This window comes from Schistocerca nitens, chromosome 2 (genome assembly GCF_023898315.1).
Source record: "Schistocerca nitens isolate TAMUIC-IGC-003100 chromosome 2, iqSchNite1.1, whole genome shotgun sequence".
NCBI lineage: Eukaryota > Metazoa > Arthropoda > Insecta > Orthoptera > Acrididae > Schistocerca > Schistocerca nitens.
In genome coordinates this window covers 265,239,892-265,266,557 of record NC_064615.1, presented here as the reverse complement: position 1 = coordinate 265,266,557, position 26,666 = coordinate 265,239,892, and the positions used below count along the sequence as shown (strand labels likewise).

General features: G+C 42.2%; 2 protein-coding genes across 2 annotated transcripts in view; one reads left to right on the top strand and one right to left on the bottom strand.

The window, feature by feature from the left end:
• Positions 1 to 26,666, top strand: part of LOC126236003 (serpin B6-like) — a 156,629-nt gene that overhangs the window by 18,021 nt on the left and 111,942 nt on the right. The window lies entirely within an intron of this gene.
• On the bottom strand, positions 20,146 to 20,942 carry LOC126236004 (protein phosphatase inhibitor 2-like). The gene has a single exon (XM_049945013.1). The coding sequence runs from the start codon at positions 20,940 to 20,942 to the stop codon at positions 20,361 to 20,363; it is 582 nt and encodes a 193-aa protein (XP_049800970.1). The 3' UTR covers positions 20,146 to 20,360.

Here is a 26,666-nt window from a genome sequence, read left to right as displayed (position 1 = left end):
TTGAATTTTAATTCCACTCTTCAACGTTTTCTTCATTTTCGTCGTTGCTTCTTCTATAGATTGAACAGTAGGGCCGAAGATTACATCCCTGTCTTACACGCCTCTTAACCCAGCTCTTCGTTCTTAGTGTTTCACTCTTATTGTCTCTCCTGGCTCTTGTACATATTGTATAATACCCCCTTTTCCTAAAGCTAAACCGATCGTGATCTAACACATTCTCAATTTTGTTTCCCATTCTTCTGTGTATTATTCTTGCCACCAACTGGATGTATTAGCTGCTAAGCTGATTGTACGATAATTCTCGTACATGTTGACTCTTGCAGTCTTCAGACTTGTGTAGACGATGTTTGTCCGAAAGTCTGAGGGTATATCGCTAGACGTATACATTCTGTACACTAACGTAAACAGGCGTTTTGTTGTCACTTACCACAATGATTTTAGAAATTCTGATGGAATGTTAGCTATCCCTCCTGCCTTATTTGATCTTAAGTCTTCCAAAACTCTTTAAATTATGATTATAATTCTGGATCCCTTATCTCTTCCTTGTAGATTGCTACATCTTCTTCTATCACGTCATCAGACAAGTCTTCCCCTCGTTGAGGCCTTCAGTGTACTCTCTCCACCTACCCACTCTCTCCTCTGCATTTAACACTGGAATTCCCATTGCGCTCTTAATGTTGCCTCCCTTGCTTCTAATTTCATCGAAGGTTGTTTTGACTTTCTTATATGCTGCATATGCCCTACCGACAATCATTTCTTTTTCGATTTCTTCACGAATTTCGTGCAGCCATTTCACCACAGCTTCCTTGCACTTCCTAGCTCTTTCATTACTGAGTTACTTGTATTTCTGAATTTCTCCGAACAATTTTTTTACTTCCTTGTTTCGTCGACCAACAGAAGCATTTCTTCTGTTATCCGTGGTTTCCTTTTTCGTATCTATGTTTTCTTTTCCAGCTTCTGTGACTACCGTTTTTAGAAATGTCCGTTTCTCTTCAACTGAACACCCTACTGAGCTATTCCTTACGGCAGTATCTATATCCCTCGGAGAATCTCTTATTCCTTATTACTTCCATATCCCACTTCTTTGCTCATTGATTCTCCCGATTGGCCTCTTAAACTTCAACCTAGTCTTCATCTCTACTAAACAGTGATCTGAGTCTATATCTTCTCCTGATTACGTCTTACAGTCCAGGGTCTCATTTCAGAATCTTTGACTGACCATGATGTAATATATCTGAAATCTTCCTTTATCTCCAAACCTATTCCAAATGTACCTCCTCAACTTGTGATTCTTGAACAGAGTATTCGCTATTACTAACTGAAATTTATTGTAGAACTCAATTAGTCTTTCTCCTCTCTCATTCCTAGTACCAAGCCAATATTCTCTCTTCCCCTACAGCCGCATTTACGTACTGAATTACCTGTTCAGTATCGTCACATACTTTCTCTGTCTCCTCGTCCTGCCCTTGTGACGTCGGCATGTATACCTGAATTATCGATTTTTGTGTTGGTCTGCTTTTTATGAAAACAAACTTATCACTGGGTTGTTCAAAGTAACTCATTCTCTGCGCTACTTTCCTGTTCATAAGGAATCGTACTCTAGTTATACCTTTTTTAGCTGCTATCGATATTACCCTATACTCATCTAATCCGAAATCATTGTCTTCTTTCCATTCCACTTGACTGACCCCACTATATGTCGATTGAGCCTTAGCATTTCCCTTTCCAGATTTTCTAGTTTCCCTGCCACGTACATACTTCTGACATTCCACACTCCGACTCGTAGAACGTTATCGTTTCGTTGGTTATTCAATCCTTTTCTCATAGTCACCTCCCCCTTGGCAGTCCCCTGCCAGAGATCCAAATGATGGACTGTTCTGGGATCTTTTGCTAATGGAGTGATCATCACGACACTTTTTCAAATCACGGGCCACATGTCGTGTTGATACACATTGTGTGTCTTCAGTGCAGTGGTTTCCATTGCCTTCTGCAGCCTCACGCCGTTGATCATCGCTTCTTCTCCCTTTAAGGGTAGTTTCCCACCCCGGGAGGGAGAGAGTGCCCTGAAATTCTGTCTATACCTTCTTTAACAAGGCCGTTGGTTGCATGAGCTTGACTTCTTATGACAGAAGTCTTCGACCACTATTATTGCCGATTATATTGAAAACTTAATTGGTGGCAGGGTTCAAACCCAGGACGTTTTGATTATTGATCAAATATGCTTCCACTAGACCATGGGTGTAACAGCTTATTTTTTTAATACCAGTGAATCACAACTCGAATAAGTCAATTCGTAAAAATATGCGAGTGTAACGTTTTGTAGAGGTGTAAAATGAAATAATCATATAGCCTCTGTAATCTGTAAAAAAAAGGTGTCAGACTTCAGTTTATTGGTAGAATACTAGTGAAATGCAATAAGTTTACAAACGAAATTGCTTACAAAAAGTTTCAGCCTAAAATATTGCTTAAGTGTGCGGGAACTATTCCAAATGGGGCTAAGAGGGTAGACTGAATGTATACAGAGAAGGTAGCACGAATGGTCACAGATTTGTTTGACCCATGAGTAAGCGTCGAAGAGAAGCTTGAAAACTTCAACTGTCAGAATCTTGACAGTAGCCTGCAAATACCCCGAGTAAATCTATTCAAAATTTCAGGAACCAGTATTAAGTGAGGAACTTAGTAATCCAATAGTGATCGAAAGGACAAGATTAGACTTACTACAGCTCTCACGTAGGTACTTATACAGTGATTCTTTTCTCTTCCATAAGCGAATCAAACGAGAAGCAAGCCTAATATCTGGTATAATGGGAAGTGCCCTCTCCCACACACTTCACTGTGGCATGGAAAACATGGACAAATATGCAGATACACAACTCCCTTCATAGTGGGTGTCCGAAACTTATCTTCACAACTTCGTTCACGTATATTTCAGAAACGGTAATACCTAAAAAGGTGTTTTTTGCGGCCTGATGATCACACACCAAGAGCTTTAGTGGCCGTCTAACGGACTTCAAAGTAGCACGCAGGATATTTAAGCGATATTCCAGTTCGTCTCATGTCCAGTCTAGGATGTCCTCATTAATGTGTGCAATTGCTGCTCTTATGAACGCAAGCTTCATTCGTCAACATAATCTTTTTGACACATTCCGGGTCATCTTCGATGCGACTGAGAATGTCAATTGCGAAAGCATTTCGCTTTGGCCTGTCATCAGGTTGAAACCGAGGGCTACGAGAAAGACGAGCCGCTGCGCGTACGTCACGAAGGCGAGCCTGAACTCGCTCGCTCGCTCAGCTCAGCAAAAAAATTGTTCAAATGGCTCTGAGCACTATGGGACTTAACATCTGAGGACATCAGTCCCCTAGAACTTCCAACTACTTAAACCTAACTAACATAAGGACATCACACACACCCATGCCCGAGGCAGGATTCGAACCTGCGACTGTAGCAGTCGCGCGGTTCCGGACTGAAGCGCCTAGAACCCCTCAGCCACAGCGGCCGGCTCAGCTCAGCAGACAAAATCCGTTTCTACACATGTTAATTCGCAAATGGGTGTGTACGTACTAAGGAGAAATGCATCTTCTACTGGAATCCGCTACTATGAAGTCTTGCTGATTACTATATGTACAACAAAATTTAATATCAGTTCTCGACATAAATGGTATAACGGCTTGTTTATAGCATTTAGTCTCTTCTGCGTAACACTCCTCATTTCATACAACATTTGGTCCATATGTAACTGATAATCATTTTGGCATGATTCTAATTTTATTGTACCCCAGTACAGCTGTAACAAATTATTTGTAGGCCTATGGACTTCCTGTCGTTGTAGAACTATAAACAGTAAGATTGCATAATAGCGGATTCCAGTAGAAGATGCAGTTCTCGTTTTAGGTACACATCCAGTTACGAGTTAACAAGTGTAGAAACGCAGTTTGTTTGCTGGACTGAGCGAGCGAGCGCAGGCCTACCTTCGTGACGTACGGGCCGCGGCCCGTCTTTGTAATAGGCCTCGGTTAAAACGCGTGCAGCAGCTGCCCCTTGTAGGCGTAGAGCTTCGGTCTCTCGTGTAGCATCCCGTGCACCGTGGTTGATGCCAGCTGCAACTGTCGAGGCACTTCAGAGATTAATTAAATGCCAGTTGCACCCGTTCCACATTTGCATCACTCGTGCTCGGACACCCTGAACTCGTCCTCTTCATGGCAGTTACGAAGTCCTTGAAGTTCGTGTACCAATGTCTGATGGCCGGTCATCATGGTGCTGTGCTTCTGTAATGTGTCCAAAAGTACCGATCGAACTGGGCGGCAGGTTTGGTCTCTATCAACCATTTTACACACTATGCCACCTTCTGGAGGGTGGCCGTATTCGTCAATTGCTAACCTACAAAAACAAAACAGAAGTCTTAAAGTGTTTGTGAACACTGTGCCGCAAACCGTAGCTTTCTACCTTTCCCCATTTCTTAGATATACGTGATCAGAGTCGTAAAGATAGTTTTGGAACACCCTGTATTTCACAAATCTTCAAGGAAACTCTTTTATGCTTAAAATAACGTCAAAGCAACACATCTGTGTTCGCAATCTACAAAATTTGTCATTTAGTATAATTTTAATATTTCAGAACCCCTTTTATACGTTTTAATTATCTTTGGTGAAGAGTACACACGGCTGTCTCCGATGACAATCCAACCGCCGAACATCTGGGCTAGGGGGTAAATCTGGGCTAGGGGATAAATCTGGGCGAGGGGGATAAAGTATCAATGAAAAAAAGGAGTCCATGAAATAGCGTTCTCATATTGTATCCCCGATCGGAACAGGAGTAAACCGTAATATATGGTAGTGTAAAAAGTACTCCCTGCCACCCATTTTATACTGATTCGCTGATTCTAGATGTGGTTGTTGTGCATAGACGACGTCATCGCAGTGGTTTCCGTTTCCTGTCAATCCGTGAGAGAATCTGACGTTAAGCTGATGCGTTCACAAATCACGTCCACTTAACGAGCTAAGCGCCCTCATAAACGAAACACCTGCACAGTCCATGGCCGAAGAGTCGTCGATGTGAAAGCACTGCAGCTGTCTGAGCGTTTCTTTACTAAGGCGTCAACAAGCAGGTGAATTCAATAGCAAAAAAGCCGTTTGAGACGGTTTTCCTGTTCTAATAAGTGTACTGCATTCCTACAAAATTCATTATTTTTATACCCACCATAACCTCTCCATTGAACTCAAAACAATATTTTTGTTTTGGCATGGGAATAAGTGGAAGCCAGTGAGTACTAAATCTGGCGAGCGGGTTAGATGTTTCAACACTCTGTACTTCAAATCCTTCAGTTCTCCAACTCGCAAAGAACCTCTGCATTATCCAGACTGAGATAGGCATTTTCATTATATTCATGCTGTGAGAGCTGTATTTTTTTTCATATAGTCGATCTAAACTTGTTTAGCGTGCATCAGCCTTTCATTATACTTTTCAAGAAATCGGCGAGTAAGTCATAACAACAGTCCCTTTTACATGGTAGAAAGCACTCGCCCCATTGTTACCACTTGATAAAATCGATTTCACTTTTTTTTATGCAGGGACACCAGATCGCACTCAATATTTTGACCACTCGCTCTGCCGTGATCTCATCGACACAGTAACAGATCAGTCCATGAAATCAATTATTTCCCTTTTTTAAAAGGTCTAAGGTTTCAGTGAAAATTTCTTCAGTGTTTCACAGAATTATTCACCGAAGTAAAAATTTAAAACCCTGCCGTGATCTACTCATTAAGAGGTAGAAACTGGCGTTCTAACAAAATAATTCGAGTATGAAAGTTAGAAACTTTGTATCTATATATACATCTACATCTACATCAGTACTCTGTAATTCACAGTTAAGTGCCTGGCAGAGGAGTCATCGAACCGCCTTGAACTTATTTATCTACCATTCCACTCTCCAACAGCTCGCGGGACATTTAATCTGTGCTAAAAATCAAATAAAAAGTGTCGATCGCGTTTTCAGATTTTTATTCGTTAGCGACCTCTTTCAGCCCTTTTCTCAGATGACCCTCAAGCTTTTCCCCGCCATTATGGCTGCTGGTGGTGGCAGACGGAGAGAGATCCCTAGAAGAAAGGATGTTCCTGATCAGAATGCTTTCTAAAATTTTAAATCACCTGAAGATGACTGGTCCGCAGTGACATCCTTACTTCTACGGATCTAGCTCCGTCTGCCACCACCGGCAGCCATAGTGGCGGGGAAAAGACTGAATATGGTCTGAGAAAAGGGCCAAAACCTGTTGCTAACGAATAAAAATCTGAAAACGCGATCGAATCTCTCTAATTTTATCTTCATGGTCTTTTCAAGAGATATACGTACGAGGAAGTAATATACTTGTTCACTCTTCTAGGAACTTACACTCTCGGAACTTAAATAATAAACCACAACGTGATACAGAAAACCTCTCTGGCAGCCGCGCGGTCTCAGGCGTCTTGTCACGGTCCGCGCGGCTCCCCCCGTCGGAGGTTCGAGTCCTCCTTCGGGCATTGGTGTGTGAGTAAGTTTAAGTCAGTTTACGTCAGATTAATTAGTGCGAAAGTTTAGGGACCGATGACCTCAGCAGTTTGGTCCCATAAGACCTTATCACAAATTTCCAAATTCCTCTCTTGCAAATCTCCACCACTGGACCTCGTTGATCATCCCTGTGACACTTTGGTGCCCATTAAATGAACCTGTAGCGACACAAGGTGCTCTTCTTTGGATCTTCTCTACTTCCTCTACCATTCCCAACTGGTAGGGATCCCATACTGACCAGCAATATTCAAGTCTTTATCTGACGAGTGTTTTGTAAGCTGCTTCGTTTGTTGATGGACTGCATTTGCTGAGGAATCTTCGAATGGTTCTCAGTCTGGTATGTGCCTTACTCGCGATCGATTAATTTTATGTGGACGTTCCATTTCAAATCACTCTTTACGCATACTTCTAGATATTTTATGGCAGTAACTACATCCAGTGATTGTTCTGCAATTGTGTAATCGTACAATAAATGGTCTTCCTGTCTATGTATTCGCAATACCTTACATTTGTTTATGTTGTGGTACAATTGTTACCACCTGCACCAAACATCGATCTTCTGCAAGTCTTCCTGCGTTTCGCTGCAATTTTCTAGCCTTGCGACTTCTCTGTATACTATAGTGTCATCTGCAAAAAGTGTCATTGGACTTCGGACGTTATCTACTAGGTCATTTACGTATACTGTGTATAATAACGGTCCTAAGATACTCCCCTGGGGCACACTCGAAGTTGGTTTTAAGTTTGAATACTTCTTTCCGATCAGGATGACATGCTCCGCTCTGTTTGCCAGAAACTCAAAACCCAATCACGCATTTGGGCTGATGTACCGTACGCTCGCATTTTGTTAGTTAGGCAGCAGTGCAGAATTGTATCTAATGCCTTCCGGAAGCCCAGAAACACAGTATATACCTGCGCGTCTGTATCTACTGCTTTTTGTGTCTCGTGGACGAACAGAGTGAGCTGTATTTCACGCTATCGTTGTTTTCGGAAACCATGTTGGTTTCTACAGAGGAATAATTTTCGGCCTCCAAAACCGCCATAATACGTGAGCATAAAATATGTTCCAAAACTCTACAACTGGCAGACGTCAGAGATATACGCACAAATTTTGTGCGTCTGTTCGGCTCCTCTTCTTGAAAACGGGAAAGACCTGCGCTGTTTTCCAGTTATCAGGAACGCTTCGTTCCCCAAAGACCTACGATACACTGCTGCTAGAGAAGGGGCAAGTTTTTTCGCGTAGTCTGTGTAAAATCGTACTGTTACCCTGCCATGTCCAGTGGCCTTCCCTCTGCTGAGCGATGTCAGCTGCTTTTCCGTCTCATGGTCACTTATTTATATCGCAACCGTTTTGTCGTTCTTGTGACGATTTGAAGGAAGTACTACAGTGCGATATTCCTGTGCAAACAGTTCTGGAAAAATTCGTTCAGTATTTCGGCATTTTTTTTTGTCGTCCTCGGTTTCAGTCCCATTATGGACACAGAATATCTGAACAGATGTCTTCGAACCGTTTACTGGTTTAACATAAGACCAAATCTCAGGATTTTCTGTCAAGTCGGTAGATCGAATTTTACTTTCGGAATCGGTGAATGCTTCACACATAACTTTCCTCACGCTAAATCTGGTTTGTCTGTGAGGCTTTGGCTACGTTTAAATTTGCAGTGAAACTTTCTTTGCTTTCGCAGTAGTTTTCTAATATGACTGACGAACCACGGACGGTCTCTTCCACCCCTCACAACTTTTCTCGACACTATTATCTGTCTAAAGCATGTAGAATGTTCTTGAAATTTATACGTTGTTACTCAACATTGTTTGTTCTGGAGATGTTATTTTCGTGCTGTCTGCTCAGATAATCTGAAAACCGTTTCTTGTCACTCTTGCTAAGCATTTTACCTCCTTTCTTTTTATTCCTGTTTACAGCCTTTCAGTGATTCTGTAACGACCTTTTGATGACTGACTCCCTGTTAGACACTGTGTGGAAAAGTTCTGGTCTGTTTGCCATCAGCAGGTATAAGATGTTATATTCACCTACTCGTTCTCTGATCAACTGTTCAAGGTAATTTTCGGATAAACCACTTACAACAATTTCATATGATTCTCTGTTCCTAATACCTGTCCTAATCACTGAAGTGTCCCAGTCTGTTGACCGTAAGTTAGAATCTCCACCTAAAATTATAGTGTGGCCAGGAAATTTACGCTAAATTTTCCCCAAGTTTCCCCTCAATTGTTCCGCCATTACAGCGGTTGAGGCAGGGAGCCTCTAAAACTATCCAGTTACCATCTTTGATTCACCTTCCACACTTGTCTTCACTCAAATTATTTGACATTTGGACTGTATAATCATCTCACAAGATATTATTATTTATTTATTTATTGACCAGATTAGGGCCCTAATGGCCTCTTTTCTCTGACCGTTCGTAACACATACAAAAAACATTACAGGACAATCACAATAATAATTACCATCATCAGGATTTCCTTCCAGTGATCCCGGTAGGAACTTTGTGAACAATTTGCCGTATTGATTTCTGTACTGGTACAGCTTTTCTCCCTTCACTGAATCCCATGTTAATCCTCCTGAAAGCTTCATTAACCTGTTCTGCTCATCTCTCCCTAGGCGGACCAACGGTCTTTTTCATGATACGTCCATCTGACGAAGTTCGAGTTGGTGCATTTGCTTCGCAGGATCTAACCACTTTATTCTCGCAGCACTCATTCCTTCCTCCACGGTGAAGGCCACCTGCAGTTCTCTCTTCACATATTCGTTCCCGACTGTATCTCTCCTGGTTTTTTGTAGAGCTAACCTAAGTAACATCTTTCCTATGCTTGTATTTACCTCTATTCCCTGTTATTTATAACTCTAGTCTCCAGGCCATGTATTGAATGGCAGGAGATAGGTTTTATAGATAATCTGTTAAGCTGTTAGGTGGACTCCCTTGTTGTTGGTGGGAGAAGATGGATATTTTTGCAACTCTGTTTAAAACTTCTGTTGGGCAGTTCCATCACTTCATATGACACTACCCAGATAGTTGAAACATTTCGCATATTCAACACTCTCTCCTTCCAGTATGTTACAAGATGACATTGTCTTAGTCACACTCACAGACAACTTGAATTCTTTAAATTTTTTATCCCAGTATCCAGTCTCCTCTAAACGTCCATTTCCATCTCTCCCCAAATGTCGACGTCATCAGCAAAGGCAAAAGACTAGAAAGCAGGAGACCTGCGTCCAGGTTCTGGCCATGTCACAAATTTTAAATCATTTCTTCAGCTTCTATCATCATCGGGGAAAAGCATTGAGATCTTCGTTTTCCATTTCACGGTAATAATAATTTGCGTTATTAATAAAAATAATAATTGGTTATAACAGTAATAATGTTACTAACACTAAAATAATAATAAAATAATGGAAGCAATGAAAATGATATTGATTAGTGTACGAGGGTAGTTCGAAAAGGCAGGTAAAGTTCCATTAAAGAATGAAACATTTTTGTTGCGCCTTCATGGTTAGTAAGCTTGATTATTCCAAGGATCGTAGAAAGAATTTCAAGAATGTACAGCGTTACAGTTCATTGTTGGCAACCATCTGAACTGGTCAGTTTCTCGACTGCGATTGAAAGTTGATAAAACCGAGTTTCGTATTGGTATTAAACATTTTCATCCGAAGGGTTTTACTGCCGCAGAAAACAAAACTGAATTGGATGACGTTCACGAGGACTCTGCACCACCACTAAAGACCATTTCCTTTTGGATTAATGAATTTAAACGTGGCCGGGCAAGCAGCGAAGACGAAACGCGCTCCGGCAGTTCAGTTGAGGTCACCACAAAGGAAACCATTGGCAAGACCCGTGATATGGTAACGCAAGACCGCCGAATAAAAATTCGTGAGATTACTGAGACTGTATGAATCTCAAATGAGCGAGTACATGATGTCATGCACGGAGATTTGGGTATGAAGAAGCTGTGTGCAAGGTGGGTGCCACGACTGCTTACAGTCGACCGAAAGCGCATGGAGCACAACGATTCAACATTATGTCTGGTACTGTTTAATCATAGTCTGCAAGACTTTTTACGCCCATTTGTGACCTGGATCCACCGTTATACACCAGAGTCAAAACGGCAGTCGAAACAATGGACAATGGCCGGTGAAAGTGAACCAAAGAAGGCAAAGGCCATTTTGTCAGCTGATGGCCATTGTTTTTCCGATTCCCAAGGAATAATCCTTATAGATTACTTGGAAAAAAGCGGAACCATACATAGACCCTATTATGCTTCATTTTTGGATCGTTTGAAACGCGTTGGCTGAATAACAACCAATCCTGGCACGTAAGAAAGTGCTCTTTCACCAGCATAATGCACCATTCCACACGTCAGTGATAACAATGGAGAAAGTGTATGAATTGGGCTCTGAATTCGTTCCTCTTCCATCCTATTCACCAGACTTAGCCCTAAGTGATATCTTTCTGTTCCCTAACTTGAAACTTTGGCCCGCTGGGAAGAAATTTTCATGAAATCAGGAAGTGATAGTTGCAGTCAACGAGTATTTTGCAGTGTTTGACAGAACTAATTTTTCCGATGGATTGAAAAACCTGGAGGATCGTTGGAGCAAGTGTTTATCCCTCAAGGCAGACTACGTCATGAAATAAGGTGAATTGTTTACGAAGCAAATATTATTTCTTGCATTATTTTTACCAGACTTATCAAACCACCCGTGAAGCACTTTTGAAGCCTTTTTTGGCATTAGAAGAAGTGGAAGAGATAACGAAAGAGGAGAAGTTTGAAATGAAAGTGAGAACGGCAGCTAGCAAAGAAGGGAATTACAATAGACAACTCTGAAGACAAAGGAGGAGGGGAGGGGGGGGGGGGGTAGCGATGGGGGAATGAGTGTTGTCGAGAGTGGCTGTGGAACAGATAGCTATTGTAATAGAAGGTGGGCCTTTAGCTGTTATCTGAAATTTGAAAAGGGCCGGCCGCGGTGGCCGTGCGGTTCTAGGCGCTTCAGTCCGGAACCGCGGAACTGCTACGGTCGCAGGTTCGAATCCTGCCTCGGGAATGGAGGTATGCGATGTCCTTAGGTTAGTTAGGTTTAAGTAGTTCTAAGTTCGAGGGGACTGATGACCTAAGATGTTAAGTCCCATAGTGCTCAGAGCCATTTAAAATTTGAAAGAACTTTAATTTCTATAATATTTTGAGGAAGATTGTTCCAAAGTTGAGAGCCTGATATAGAAAATGATTTCGAGAACACGGCAGTGTTGTGTGGTGGTACAGAGTGGATTTCATTTTCATTAGAACGAGTACTTTCGCTGTGTTTTTTAGATAGCCGGCCGGAGTGGCCGAGCGGTTCTAGGCGCTACAGTCTGGAACCGCGCGGCCATTACGGTGGCAGGTTCGAATCCTGCCTCGGGCATGGATGTGTGTGATGTCCTTAGATTAGTTAGGTTTAAGTAGTTCTAAGTTCTAGGGGACTGATGACTACAGCAGTTAAGTCCAATAGTGCTCAGAGCCATTTGAACCTTTTTTTGTTTTTTTTTTTGTTTTAGATAGTAGTTCAAGGTTTTAAGAGAAATGGGAAGGAGTGCAACTATTGAGCAGACGATACAGCAAACACAGGTTATGATAATGTCTTCGCTTATCGGCACGTATCCATGATGACTGTTCGTGGGCAGGAGTCGTATGGTCAAAATAGTGTACTTTCAAATGTATGGATCACAAACATTCATCGCCAGTTCCAGCCGACGTGAGCTGTCGTACACAATTCCTAGGAGGATAGGATCACCATAATCATGGATGGAGAATATTGTTAATTCTACGAGCTTCTTTTTATGCTCGAGAGGAAATACTTTTTTTATATTTCTGTAGTGAGTGAAGCGACATGGACACCTTCTTACATACTGCAGTTGTGTGTTCAGTTCAGTCGAAGTAATGGTCCAGAAATATCCCCAAGCTCTTTGCAGAAAGAGTATAAAAGGTTATTTCTGTGCTGTTTAAGATTAAGGGTGGAAGAGACTCTCTGAGCTGTGGAGTAGTAAGTCTTCTGTGAGCACATTCTGATAAATCAAGTAAGTCAGCATTTAGAGAGCTGTGAGGACGGGCGTGAGTCGTGCTTGGTAGAGCACTTGCCCGCGAAAGGCAAAGGTCCCGAGTTCGAGCCTTGGTCCGGCACACAGTTTTAATCTACCAGAAAGTTTCACATCAGCGCACGCTCCGCTGCAGAGTGAAAATCTCATTCTGGAAACACTCCTTAGGCTGTGGCTAAGCCTTGTCTCCGCAGTATCCTTTCTTTCAGGAGTGCTAGTTCTGCAAGGTTCGCAGGAGAGCTTCTGTAAAGTTTGGAAGGTAGGAGACGAGGTACTGGCAGAAGTAAAGCTGTGAGGACGGGGCGTGAGTCGTGCTTGGTAGAGCACTTGCCCGCGAAAGGCAAAGGTCCCGAGTTCGAGTCTTGGTCCGACACACAGTTTTAATCTACCAGGAAGTTTCAAGTCAGCATTTACATTGCGGATGACTGCGTGCAGATTCGTTGGGCTTGTACTTACGTGTAACTGAAGCTCGTCACCGTGTAAATGGTATTTGTAATGGGAGAATTGGAGATAATGATCGACACATGATTAACATGTAATAAGAAAAATAATGGGTACAATACTGATCCTTGCGGGACGCCTGATACTACATTCTTTCATTGTGTTCTCTTTGTTCCGCTCATTACACACTGCTGGCGCCATGTAAAGTATGAGTGGAAACATTGTGCAGCGCTTGAAGAAAAGATTTGACTTTTGTGTTTTCCAAGTAGAACACTGAAGCCGACACTGTCGAGAGCTTTGCTGAAATTCGAAAAGCACGCGATAATCGCCCCATGTTTGTCCATAGCATTTATAAAAGCAGTCATCGTGCTGCAATTTTTCCAAAAACCACAGTGCTGCTCATCCACAAGGTTATTTGCTGTTCAGTAATTGGTAAGCTGATCGGGTACTATGTATTCAAAAGCCTTAGATAATGCTGGTAGAATGAAAATGGGCCTGTAGTCAGAAGGTTCTTTGCCAGGTTCCATTTTGGATAGAGATTTTGTGAGTCCCTTTTTCCAGGTTATTCGGAAGTTGCTGCTGGTCAGAGAATGGCTAAATCGATGAGGAAATAGATTTTTGTATTGTAATACTGTCGTCGCGAGTTGACTTCTTGACTGCGTTAAGGCTTACTGGTTACCGAACAAAATTTTCGTTTGTACTAACCATATCTACTTCAATGGAATCAATGGTTTGCATCCCCTGCGTTGGTCAAGTGGAAATGTAGGCTTGGTAAAATTCACATTTAGATCACCAATAGGAAGAAGGGCGCAGCTGCAGATTTAGGTGTGTCTACTGCTAGACCTCATAGATTTTTCCGGAATACAAAGGGCTTTGAAGTTCTTCAGTTAACGAGTGGGCGTACCTAAGTTATGCATTTCTCACGAACTGACTAACTGGATTGCGTAGTCACTTGTAAGCGAGAGGATTCTCGGAGGTTGCGTGCCGTTTATATATCCTATGTGCTGTGTCTATGATACTCATAAGGTGTATGAGTTTATCGGTTAGCCATTTTGCAGATTTTTTACTGATTCTTGCAGTTTTCACTGCAGCATGTTTTTCATATAAATTATTGAGTCTTTTGGTGAAATTAGGTACTTCATAATTTACGTCAAAGTTATTTCCTGTCATTCACCGCCAAGAGATATCATAGGCATCAGCTGTAAGCTAAGGCAAATTCAAGCGCTTGAAATCCCTAAAACTGGCCACCTACGATTTGTTCTTTAGACATCATGAATATTACATCAGGAGCAGATAAGCCACGTGCAGAGATCTGATCAGTGCAAATTACACTGTTTGGAGACTTGGCTGCGAAATTGTCGATAGAGGTATGAGTGTCTGCTATATGATAAGCTGGCCCAAGTGGTAGCAGTGTAAGATATGAGCAGGAAAATGTACATTTGAATTTTGAAACTGGGGGGCTGTTTTTTATAATACTTATGTTCACATCTCCGGCTACAATTATGTGTTTATACGGAGATTCAAGATCTGAAAGTGCGGATTCAAAGCTAGAGAGCTGCCCAGCTTTGGGCGGATTGTATGTTACACAGATAAGATTGTTTCTGTTGAGAGGTTTAATTTCAATGTACTTGTATTCAGGCTGCTTGTTTCGTTCTTGGACATGAGTACGACACTGGGGAGTACGTTTGCGAGTATATATGCTGCCACACCGCCACCTCATGTGTTACACCTGTCATGTCTCAGAAGGACATAGCCGTCGGCGCTTACAGAGCTGGATCGTATTTTCTATGGCTATAAAGACTCGTCCTCCACCAGGGTTTGACCTAAATTGGCGATATGCGTTCCATTAGGAATTTTCAATTTCGTTGCGACTGACAACTAGTTTCAGGCAGTTTTCTGGCCCAGGTACTATGTGGGCATTGTTACCGTTTATAGGCGAGACTAGTTCCGGGACCTTTGCATAGACGCTCCTACAGTTAACTAATACTATATTAGCATTTCCTTTCACAGGTCTGCCAAGACGAATTCTAATCTGTGTGGACGTGTAAGGTAGCTTATCGAGCCCGTGGAGGGCTTTCTCTAAGCTAAAAAATCCACATGTGCACGCCACACGTACTCCGCTATCCTAGTAACAGCTTCCTGCGTGTAGTCCACACCTGGCTTATAAAGACGAACCCTACATCTTGAAAGTCTCTTCGGGTTTGCTGCCGGATCCTAAAATCAACTTGACTCGATATTTCGGCGATCCAACTGTTCGCCATCTTCAGGAAAATGCTGCTTATGCTGATGAGTCCCGCTGAGAATTTCGGCGATCGAACTGTTCGCCATCTTCAGGAAAACGCTGCTTATGCTGATGAGTCCCGCTGAGAACTCAGCGGGACTCATCAGCATAAGCAGCGTTTTCCTGAAGATGGCGAACAGTTGGATCGCCGAAATATCGAGTCAAGTTGATTTTAGGATCCGGCAGCAAACCCGAAGAGACTTTCAAGACTTATTACGCCGGGAAAGCCTACGTAATCACGAACCCTACAATTCACCAACTAATTGCGGAGATGGAGAAATTTGCACCCGATACCGTCACAGAATCTTCTGAGCCGCTGGTTTAGACCTTACACTCTGCTCTAAACCAGAGGACCGTGATCAGTTCTGGGAACGATGCAGCAAAACGACAGCTTTGCTTCCACCCCATAGGCGGGGCTAGCTGTCTTCGTGAAATCAGCCGCCTGTCTGTTATGAGTCGAGTATGATCTCTGAATCCAGGCGGCAGGCGTCATTCGCACCTCCTTGAGCCCCGATTGGTAGCCGTATGCACCCAATGCGCTCATTCGTTGCTGGCACAGTCTTCTCCAAGTCTCGGACACGCTCCCCCCCCCCCCCCCCCCCCCCCTCTCCCCCGGCAAGCAGAGTGGACACTGGCCTTTATTTCAGAGCTGCTGGCTATTCCCCTGAGGGTCTCCTTCACCTGCATAATACTAGAGTTCTCAACAACAGGCAATCCCACTCTCTGCACTAATCAGGACCTCTCAGGAAGATCGGCCGTGATCCCAACAGGTGAGGCATCCCGTGCTGGTTCACAAGGGGAACCTACCATGTGTTGCTCTCTTCGTACAGTCGAAACTTGGCATGGTGAAAGAAGGGTGAAAATAAACGGAGGCATGCGTCAGCTTAAGTGCCCATATTCAATAGTTTTCGAGAAAATGACGGTCTAGCTGTCAATGTGACATCATCTGTCCACTCACACATCATGTAAACAAGTGAGTTGGCAGCACGTTGACTAAGAGCATAGTTTCGAAATTTCGCGCCCGTGTTCAAATCCTACCTTATGTTTCGTTTTTGTTTTATTGTCGCGGAAGCGTGTCACATCAATAATTTCTGTGACATTGAATAATACAATGGAATTACTGACAAAAGGAATAAGCATTTCGAATATTATTAAAAGCAGATTGTATCATCACAAATGCTATATCATGTTATATAATTAACAGTAACTGAAAATTAAAAACAAAATTTTAGTGTTACAGTTATTGCTTTGATTCGCAGTTTTATGCTTCCAGGGAACCAGTGCATTCATAAAAACATTCAAAGCATCCAAATTCGGAGCAGCATGCGAAGGCACATGTACGACAGTCAAATTTTTTGACCTAATTATCATTAAGAAAACAACTTCGCGATCTGGCGATGATTCCGCGGTAAACCACTCATATGAAAGTATTTTCTCGAAAGCTGGCGCTTGTAGATAATTGTGAGTCAAGGTGCGTATTTTAATTGTATTGATTTCTCTTTCCTGTGCAATAAAAGTAGGGCACTCCCGTAATGGGTGAATGTAATTCTTCAGCTGTCAGTAAAAGTATACGTCGCAGGGTTTACATAAAGGCATGCACTTTGAGGGAATCTCTTTTCAATGGACATGTCGGTATTGCGGTTTCATCGACAAACAGCCCATCGCTTTTCCCACCCCATGAGTCAGTAGTATACAGAAAAAAAGACTCCATTTTGACGTTACATCGTAAGCCTTTGTCCTGAAACTGATGATAGTATCCTTCTGCGAGCTTTACAAACTTTGTGGTTGTTTTATGTCTTGATGGACACGAGGGCCAATTTTGTCACTAAGTTATCGAGACAAGAAGTTTTCTGGAAGCTGTTAATTCAATTGTATTACACACTGAAGAGCCAAAGAAACAGGTACACCTGCCCAATATCGTGTAGGACCCCCGGGAGCACGCACAATTGCTGCAGCAAGACGTGGCATGGACTCGACTAATGTCTCAAGTAGTGCTGGAGGGAATTGACGCCACATGAATCCTGCAGGGCTGTCCATAAATCCGTAAGAGTACGAGGGGGCGGAGATCTCTTCTAAACAGCACCTTGCAAGGTATTCCCGATATGATCAATAATGTTCATGTATGGAGAGTTTGGTGGCCAGCGGAAGTTTTTAAACTCAAAAGAGTGTTCCTGGAGCCACTCTGTAGCAATTCTGGACGTGCGGGGGGTCGCATTTCCCTGCTGGAATTGCCCAAGTCTGTCGAAATGTACAATGGACATGAATGCATGCAGGTGATCAGAAAGAATGTTTACGTACGTGTCACCTGTCAGAGTCATATCTAGATGTATCAGGGGCCCCATATCACTCCAACTTCACATGCCCCACACCATTATAGAGCCATCACCAGCTTGACTAGTCCCCTGCTGTCATGCAGGTTCCATGGATTCATGAGGTTGTCTCCGTGCCTGTACACATCCATCCGCTCGATACAATTTGAAACGAGACCGACCAGGGAATATGTTTCCAGTCATCAACAGTCCAATGACGGTGTTGACGGGGCCAGGCGAGGCGTAAAGCTTTGTGCCGTGCAATCATCAAGGGCACAGGAGTGGGCCTTCGGCTCCTAAAACCCATATCGATGAAGATTCATTGAATGGTTCGCACGCGACACTTGTTGATGGCCCAGCATTGAAACCTGCAGCAATTTGCGAAAGGGTTGTATTTCTATCACGTTGAACGACTCTCTTCAGTCGTCGCTGGTCCCATTATTGCAGGATCTTTTTCCGGCCGCAGCGATGTCGAAGACTTGATGGTTTACCGGTTTCCCGATATTCACGGTACAGTCATGAAATGGTCGTACGGGAAAATCCCCGCTTCATCGCTACCTCGGAGATGCTGTGTCCCATTGCTCGTGGCCGACTATAATACCACGTTCAGAGTCACTTCAATCTTGATAACCTGTTATTGTGGCAACAGCAACCGAGCTAACAACTTCACCAGACACTTGTATTATACAGGCGTAGCCGACCGCAGCGCCGTATTCTGTATGTTTACATATATCTGTATTTGAATACGGATCCCTATACCAGTTTCTTTGTCGCTTTAGTATATTTATAACATACTTTCGCGACAAGAAAACGAAGAAAACATAATACTGTATTTTAATCTGGAAGCAGAATTTCAAAACTGTGCTCTAAGCTAGTGTGCAGTCAACTAACTTGGTTTTTCGCCGCGCAAATAGCCAGATGAAGTCGAGTCCAAACTTTGACAGTCATTTTCTCGAAAGCTATTGCATGTTGGCACCTAAGCTAAAATATGTATTCCTTTTTAAGATGTAGAATAATAATCGCTACCAGTCAAATCAGAAGCTGAATTTATTTAATGCACGACTGGTTTCTGGATTGTGCCGATCTTAAGGTGATTTTACATTCAGTTACATGTTTCAAAGATCAATTGTAAGTAGGCTGTCTAGGTTTTTTTATTGGTAACGCCACCTCTGTATGAAAATCACTGGCTGTGCTGTGTGCAGTCTGTGGCTGTTTTGCATTGTTGTAATACTCGCCATTGTAGTGTTAGGCAGCTGGCTGTGAACAGCGCGTAGCGTTGCGCAGTTGGAGGTGAGCCGCCAGCAGTGGTGGATGTGGGGAGAGAGATGGCGGAGTTTTGAAATTTGTCATGAACTGCTCTATATATATATATGTATATGATGATATCAAGCTGGCAGTAGTGGCGCTTGCTGTATTGCAGTAGTGGGAGTAACCAAGATTTTTGTGAGGTAAGTGATTTGTGAAAAGTACAGGTTAATGTTAGTCAGGGCCATTCTCTTGTAGAGATTATTGAAAGTCAGATTGCGTTGCGCTAAAAATATTGTGCGTCAGTTTAAGCACAGTCGTGTATAAATTGTTCTAAAGGGGACGTTACATATTTTGTCTTTTTTTTTCTTTTAGGGTGAAATATCTTTTATATATCAGAAATATGAAACAAAATATTTCAGAAAAAATAAGAATTTGCATTTCAGTACTTTATACAATTAAGAATAACATCTTACAACATATCCACAATATAATAAAGAAATGTATTTACAAATTTCTTACCAGTGGTTACAGGAATGTAGCATGATGCATTTCATCCCTATGAAAACAGATCACGAACATAACTGTTTGCACTAGCAATAAATCTATCACACTGGGAAGCTTAGGAATGGTACATGCTATATGACACAAATCACGACTGACAAAACTTCCTTGCAGTCCAAAGGTAGGAGCAAACTGTCACTGACCAGTGAACTGAAGCTATTATATATAAAGATAGCACCCAAATACAAATTTTAATTTGCTAGGTAAAATAAAAATAAAGAGCTTGACGGACTTCAATGCTGCCATATACGTGTGGGGAAAAAAATAACTGCATAGGAAAATAAAGCCATTTTATTTGTGTATTCTCATATGTGAGAATAACTCTTTCAAAAGTCCTTAAACAAAAAACTGTCCTTTCAGCCATAATTCTACCTTCAACATCATCTCTCTAAACCCTTCTAACAATTTCTTCAGTAGATTTTTATCAGCTCTGCAACATGTTCATCTGGTAAGTGACAGCCCACTAATCCTCAGACTTCAAATTTCCCTAATTTTTTTCTAAGTAACCTCAGTTTTGTTACAAACTTAAGCATTAATCTACCGGAAAAAAAAATATTTCAGTTCTAAAAGAATTCCAGCTTCCACTTTTCAAATCTCACACATATATATGCCCTATATTGGACAAAATACTGAAGGGTTTTTACATCTGATACATATATATATATATATATATATATATATATATATATATATATATATTAAAATTTTTAGCTGCATTTAATTGTGCATTCACATTTAGCAATTAATGTCAAAAACCAATGTTATACTTTTACTGATCAGTTTTGTCATTTGGGAAGGGGGAAAAGTATTGTTTCTTTTGATAAATTAAACTTAATGGACACAGATGAACACCAGTCTGTAATGTTTTAAATAAGATCCAGTTAGTAACACAATCCAGAAAGATTTAACTGCAATGTCCTGTTGCTGCAGGTACTGTGACACAGTTCATATTTGAAGCACTGGCACTGTTCTCAGTCGTTTGTTGTGCATGTTTATCATCCTCCTCCATTTCTACTGCTTCATCATGCTCACAGTAATCATCTTCTTCAACCTCTTCCTCTTGCTCCATCAGCTTCCGAGCAAGCTTTACAGCATAATACTCATTGTAGTGAGCTTTTCGTTTGCTTTCAAATGCCACACGCTTGGCTTTCACTTCATCAGTTTCATCTTCACTATCTTCTTCGCTTTCTGAATCTTCTTCAATGCTTTTTGGTGGCTTTGTTGCCTCAAGTCGAATTTTCTCTGCGAGTACAGCCGCATCAAGTTCATCTACCATTGCATCTTCATCAACCCAGTTGAATGGTGTTTTGGGTTCCTCGATCTTCATATGGCCATACTCTTTGTCAGGTGGATGAAGTGTTGCTATTATATTCATTTCATCCCATTTTGTCTCTTTCTGTTTCCTCTTCGGTGCATCCGGCTTCTCAAAACTTGAAGAGGTTTTCAGAATACCCTTCGATGGTCGTTTTCCCAAATTTTCAGCCATATTTTTGTGAGGTAAGTGATTTGTGAAAAGTACAGGTTAATGTTAGTCAGGGCCATTCTCTTGTAGAGATTATTGAAAGTCAGATTTCGTTGCGCTAAAAATATTGTGCGTCAGTTTAAGCACAGTCGTGTATAAATTGTTCTAAAGGGGACGTTACACAATGTTGGAGATCACTGTTTAAATAAAAACAGATCACATATGTAACTACTACAATACTTTACAACACATGTCGATTAGCAATTTCTAATTGTTTCAGTTGGATCTATTCAGTCATCATCACACTATTTCTTTTTTTATTTAAACAGGGATCTCTAAACATTGAGCACTGAAACATGTAATTGAATGTGAAACCACCTGAAGCTGGGCATAACTCCGACACCGGTAGTGCATTAAATAGAATCACCTTGTTATAATTGTTAGTACTTATTATTCTACTCGCTATAAAAAAAAGTCACAGAGTTCAACTGCATACATTATGGATAAAATGCACTGCCAACTTTCGACTGTATCAGAGAGCGACCTGAGGCGTGTTCCCCATGTCAGACGTACTTACAGCAGCAGGAAATACCTCAAACGTTTTTTTGTCAAGACATAAAGGGACAATCGTGCGACCGGTAACCACTTTCGCCTTGCGCCCAAAGATTCGCGACCCCACCACTGTTCGCCAGTTACTGTCGAGACGTGGGGATCGGAGTACCAGGCTGCAGGGGGGCCAAAGCCTTCGCCTCGTGTACTTCAAGCCAGCGCACACTGCAAAACCTGTCGACCGCGGCCAACACGGCTTCCAGCTGTTCATGGAACGTGGCCAATCCCTCATCCATCCGTTCATAACAGTCGCAGTCCCTATCCATCTTACATCACATTTTGTCTAAACCACAGGTAATGTAATCCTAAACCAGAAAATTGATCTCACTCAACCCAAACAACTGAGGAAACAACAAACTCGTACAACAAAAACGTACAGCACGACTAAAAGTACCTAAATAATCAGTTACTCTTCACTTCTACTCAGAAGTAAGTAAGACTAGCACTAAACTAAATGGTGTATACAGTCCGTCTACAAACGATAAGCTGCTGCTGACTCCTCTCCGCTGCAGAGCGAGGTGGCGCAATGGTTGGCACACTGAACTCACATTCTGGAGGACGACGGTTCAAACCTACGTCCAGGAATCCAGATTTAGGTGTACCGTGATTTTCCTAAACCGCTTAAGGCAAATGACGGGATGGTTCCTTTGAATGGGAACGGCCGATTTCCTTCCCCATCCTTCCCTAATCCGAGCTTGTGCTCCGTCTCTGATGACCTCGATCGGGTTATTACCCCCACTTAAGTTCGCGGTTGTATTACACGGAGAATATCTTACACGAATGATAACTCATGTGATTTGTAATTTGTATATCACATATGTAAGCAAAATTTTCGCGTCTACTGGTGGCACTATCTTTTGATAACCCATTTAAATGCCCTCTTCCATCTCTGAGGCATGTCTTTAGCTATGAAAACAGCAGGACCATATTATTAATAATAAAAGATAGCTAAAACTCAAAATACAGGGAAATGGAATCGTGTCAGGCGTCATTATACCGATAGCACAACGAACAGAATGAATTCCTCTGTTAGCAGCACTGGCATTCTTGGATTCGAAAACAATGAAGCGGTAACGCTCGTCACCCTCTATATTTTGTACATGGAGTTACTAATCAGCCTGTACTCCTCTTCCTAGACCGGCCTAAAAACTTACCTTCGCATACTGTGTGACATCTAATCTAACCCCCAAGTTGTTCGGACAAATAGTTTCCATCGAGTGGTAATTTTGATGCAACAATTAGTCCAATGGAATGTTCCGTGTTGTAAGTTATCGCGTGAGTTTCCACGAACATCGATCGCGATAACGAAACGACAGAGTCCGGTGCCATTAGGGTCTGTCCTTATCGAAAGGCGAAACATATTATTGTAGTCATTAAGAGCAGTAACTAAAGTTTTCCCTGACGCCTGGCGAATATGAAGGCATTCTAACATTCTGCGTGGTGTCTGTTTGTTCTAAGTCGTGTCTCCCTACCACTTTCGCGCAACTACGCTCTGAGCGTGTTTTTTAGGGAATTGATTAGTTTGAACCTGGGACCTGTTGCTGGTAAGGAGACGCCAGACCACACATGACATGTAGAGTTCAGAAGAGTTCAGTGAGACTAGCGATGATATAACCAAATACTTAATGATTTCAGCGTCAGCTCCACTGCACTCCCTGTAAAAGAATCTTAATCCTATCTAAATTTAGTGGAAGGGGTTCAAGGCTTTCCTGTTTTTAGTTAGCTGGAAAAATAACGTCGAAAAAGCAGTTAAGTTTACCATTGGAAATTTTATTCTACTCACAAAACATTGTTTATAAATTGCACTATTGATAAAAGGAAATATTTTAATACAGGATGATAAAAACCAACTGCGTTCAACAAAAATGTGAACGAATATTCCCTGAATGGGTTTCCAAGTTCTACAATGGATCTAAGGATGACCTATGCCATATCACATCTATAATCTAGATTTAACTTAAGTTTCATAAAAGAGAAAACTATCAAAATGGTCTACAGTGACCCTCAATTATCTTTAATTACTTATTTAACTTGTCGTAAATTACAGTGGCTGATGTGGCTTCTCAATAATTATATAACAGAAAAATCATCGCGTTTCAGATTTTAACTTCTAGTAGCAAATGTGAATACCACGAAGTTTAATTGACGATCGACACCAGTATTACGTAAAAAGGGGATGTAACAGATGAGACTTCTGCAGTTCTGAGTGAAGCCTTATGCGCTCAAAAATGCGGCATCGCGTGCGTTCATTACCTTGTCGGTGTTTAGGCAGCGTCAGGGGGCGGCGGACGACACAGTTCCACGCATCTCGCCGTCTCGGAAGCTACTCTTTTCTAACTTCTTCTTACTATAATTTACCGAAGTTGGTTTAAGAAAAGCTCTCTGGCTGTGTTTTCAACTGGCCAATCAGGGTCTCGATGTTAACCTTAAGCTCCGCCTACAAAAATTCTGTCTGTCCAATGAGAAACGTTATACTTTTCGTGGTGGGGCAAGGACTACACCACTTTCAGCTGGTGTGGTCCTTTTAGTGTTATCGTAAGATCTATACTTTTCTTCTGGAGGGCTCTATCTTTTAACATGGGCTGGGTTGTGGTACTGGCGGTCGGCTGGCGACGTGGGTGTCCGTCCCTTATCGTAGGGCCTCCTACCCTACACGACTCTGCTCTCGGCTTCTGTTCTCGTTTCTTCCCTCGGAACTGCGTCTGTTTCACGGTGGGAAGGTATGACATGCATTTAGGCGTTCTTGTGTTAGTCTGTGGTATTCCATTTGCTCACTCGTTGATCATATTACTTTGGTTAATTTAATGTCAGGATTTATTCGGAGCTATGTGACATACTGCTGGATTTGCTATCATGTCAGGGTTTTCATGGAAGGTGTTGGATTTGCCTGACACCTTACAGCATGAGACAACATTGTTGTTGTGCGGGCGATAGCGAGATTCCCATCGACCAGCTGGCAGGTATTGCTTCAGGAGATGAGATGTGAGATGGGAGGAGGAGGACGTCGATATTAGTTACACACACATCAAACTTCCATCCGTTTAACACTCTATGGTTTGTGCATTCGTCTAGTTCAAGACCCCAATGCGTTGAGATGACATAAGGGGTGCGGCGGGGGGGGGGGGGGGGGGGGGGGGCGGGGGCGCATGCATTCTCGCAATATTGACGCCAGCTCACCAAAGCTGAAGATGACATATTAGTCGGCACCTGTTCGACGGCTGTCGGCTACAGTGCTAGTGCTGTTTCGCTTCATTCCTCCGTGCAGTACGCTACACGTGAATAATCTCAACGATCGCTGTGAACACAAGCTGCGAGGCACTGTTGGAAGGCAGAAAACAGCAGCACATGATTTGCGAAGCTATAGTACAGTTTTTCAAAATGTAGGCAGAGCGCGTGAGTAAAGAAAAGCAGATATTTCGATGAACTGGCAGTGAATTTTGATGCACACTGAGAGCGACTTGTTGTTTCTCTCCGCAGGCTATCGATTGGCAGCGACCACAACTATCATTTTTGTGAGTAAAATAAGCAGTTGAAATTGAGTTTTTCATTCATGTTAGCGGCATAGCTAGTTCGATATTATATATCCCATCAGAACGCGGTCGCCAGTACTTGCAACGTGACCCCTCCCAGAAGATTGTGGTTTGCGAACGGGACGAGCTGGGTAGCAGGCATCTGACGCTCCTCACAAGGATGGATTTCCATCGTGAAGGCTGCTCCAGTCACCTCCACGGTATAACCACCAACTTCAGAAGGTGATTTAAATCGCGTTCTCTTTTCGTGAGAGTGGCATCGGACCCTGCAAGACATATTGTGTGAGAAAATGAAACACCGAGTCCCCAACACCACTATGCTTGCAACAACGTGCAGAAACATAATCGACGTTTTAAGGGATTGTAGGCCACACACATGTAATTGGTACCGTGGAGAGTTTCTGTATGATTGCATCGCCCGTCTGGTGCTTCAGAAGGAATAGTGATGTCCAGAACAACAATACTAAAATAACAACAACATTATTCTTCATTTGAACTGAGTTTAGTTCAGAAAGGGGTTAGGAATACTGATACCAAAATCTTTTATCATTGAGCATATAATATTAAATGCCTCACAGATAGAAACTGTGTTTCTTGCCGGTTACGATGATGTGTAATCAGCTGGTACCAGCTATTATAGGCCCTGTACATCTTTACCTGGATGTTTAAAATCATCAGACCCACCACAACTTCGGTAAGATGCGGTCTGTATGGTGTGTACGTCAATAAATGTAAATAAAAAGTACATTATAGCCCTGATAGTTGCACATGGTGCCGCATAATGAAGAAAAGAAAACGCAGTATGTGTGCATTCCTCTGTAACGAACCCTCTTTCATACTCGATCAATAAACGTGTTCCATTTGTTGTTGTAGTTTTTCTGCACGAGATGAAAATACACTTAGTACAATATCTTAATATCTTCCTTCACATGTCCTCCTTCTAGCCAATTTTACCGATAACGGTCTCATTCCTTGCCTTAACGGTCCACCTAATTTTCAACATTCTCCTGTAGCTCCATATCTCAAAAGCTTCGAACCTCTTCTGTTCTGGTTTCCCCCAGTCCATTGTTCAGTTTCATACAGTGCTGTGCTCGAAATATATATTGCCAGAAATAACGTCCTCAGACTAAGGCCGATGTCTGATGTGCCCTCCTTTTGACAGGAAATACCATCTTTGTCTGATATAATCTGCTTTTTATGTCCTCCTCGCTTTTCTATCATGCGTAATTTTGTTTCCAAGGTAGCAGAATTCCTTCAGCTCGTCTCGTTCGTCGTCTCCAGTTCTCATGTTAACATCATCGCAGATCTCATTTCTGCTACTCCTGTTTACTTTCGGCTTCCTTCTCTTTACTCTCAATCCATCAAATGTGCTCATTATACTGTTAATTCCATTCAACAGATCCTGCAAATATTTGTCATTTTCACTCAGGATAGCAATGTCATCAGCGAATCTTGTCATTCTTCTTCTTCTCCTTGTTCTTCACTTCAAGGAGTAGGCTTATAGCCTGTTCCGACTCCACAAAAGCGACCTTTATTTTGTCTTCCTGCATCTCTCTTTCCAACATGTCTGGCTATTCTTTGTGTCCCTATTTTTTCAGTGTGCTCCCTC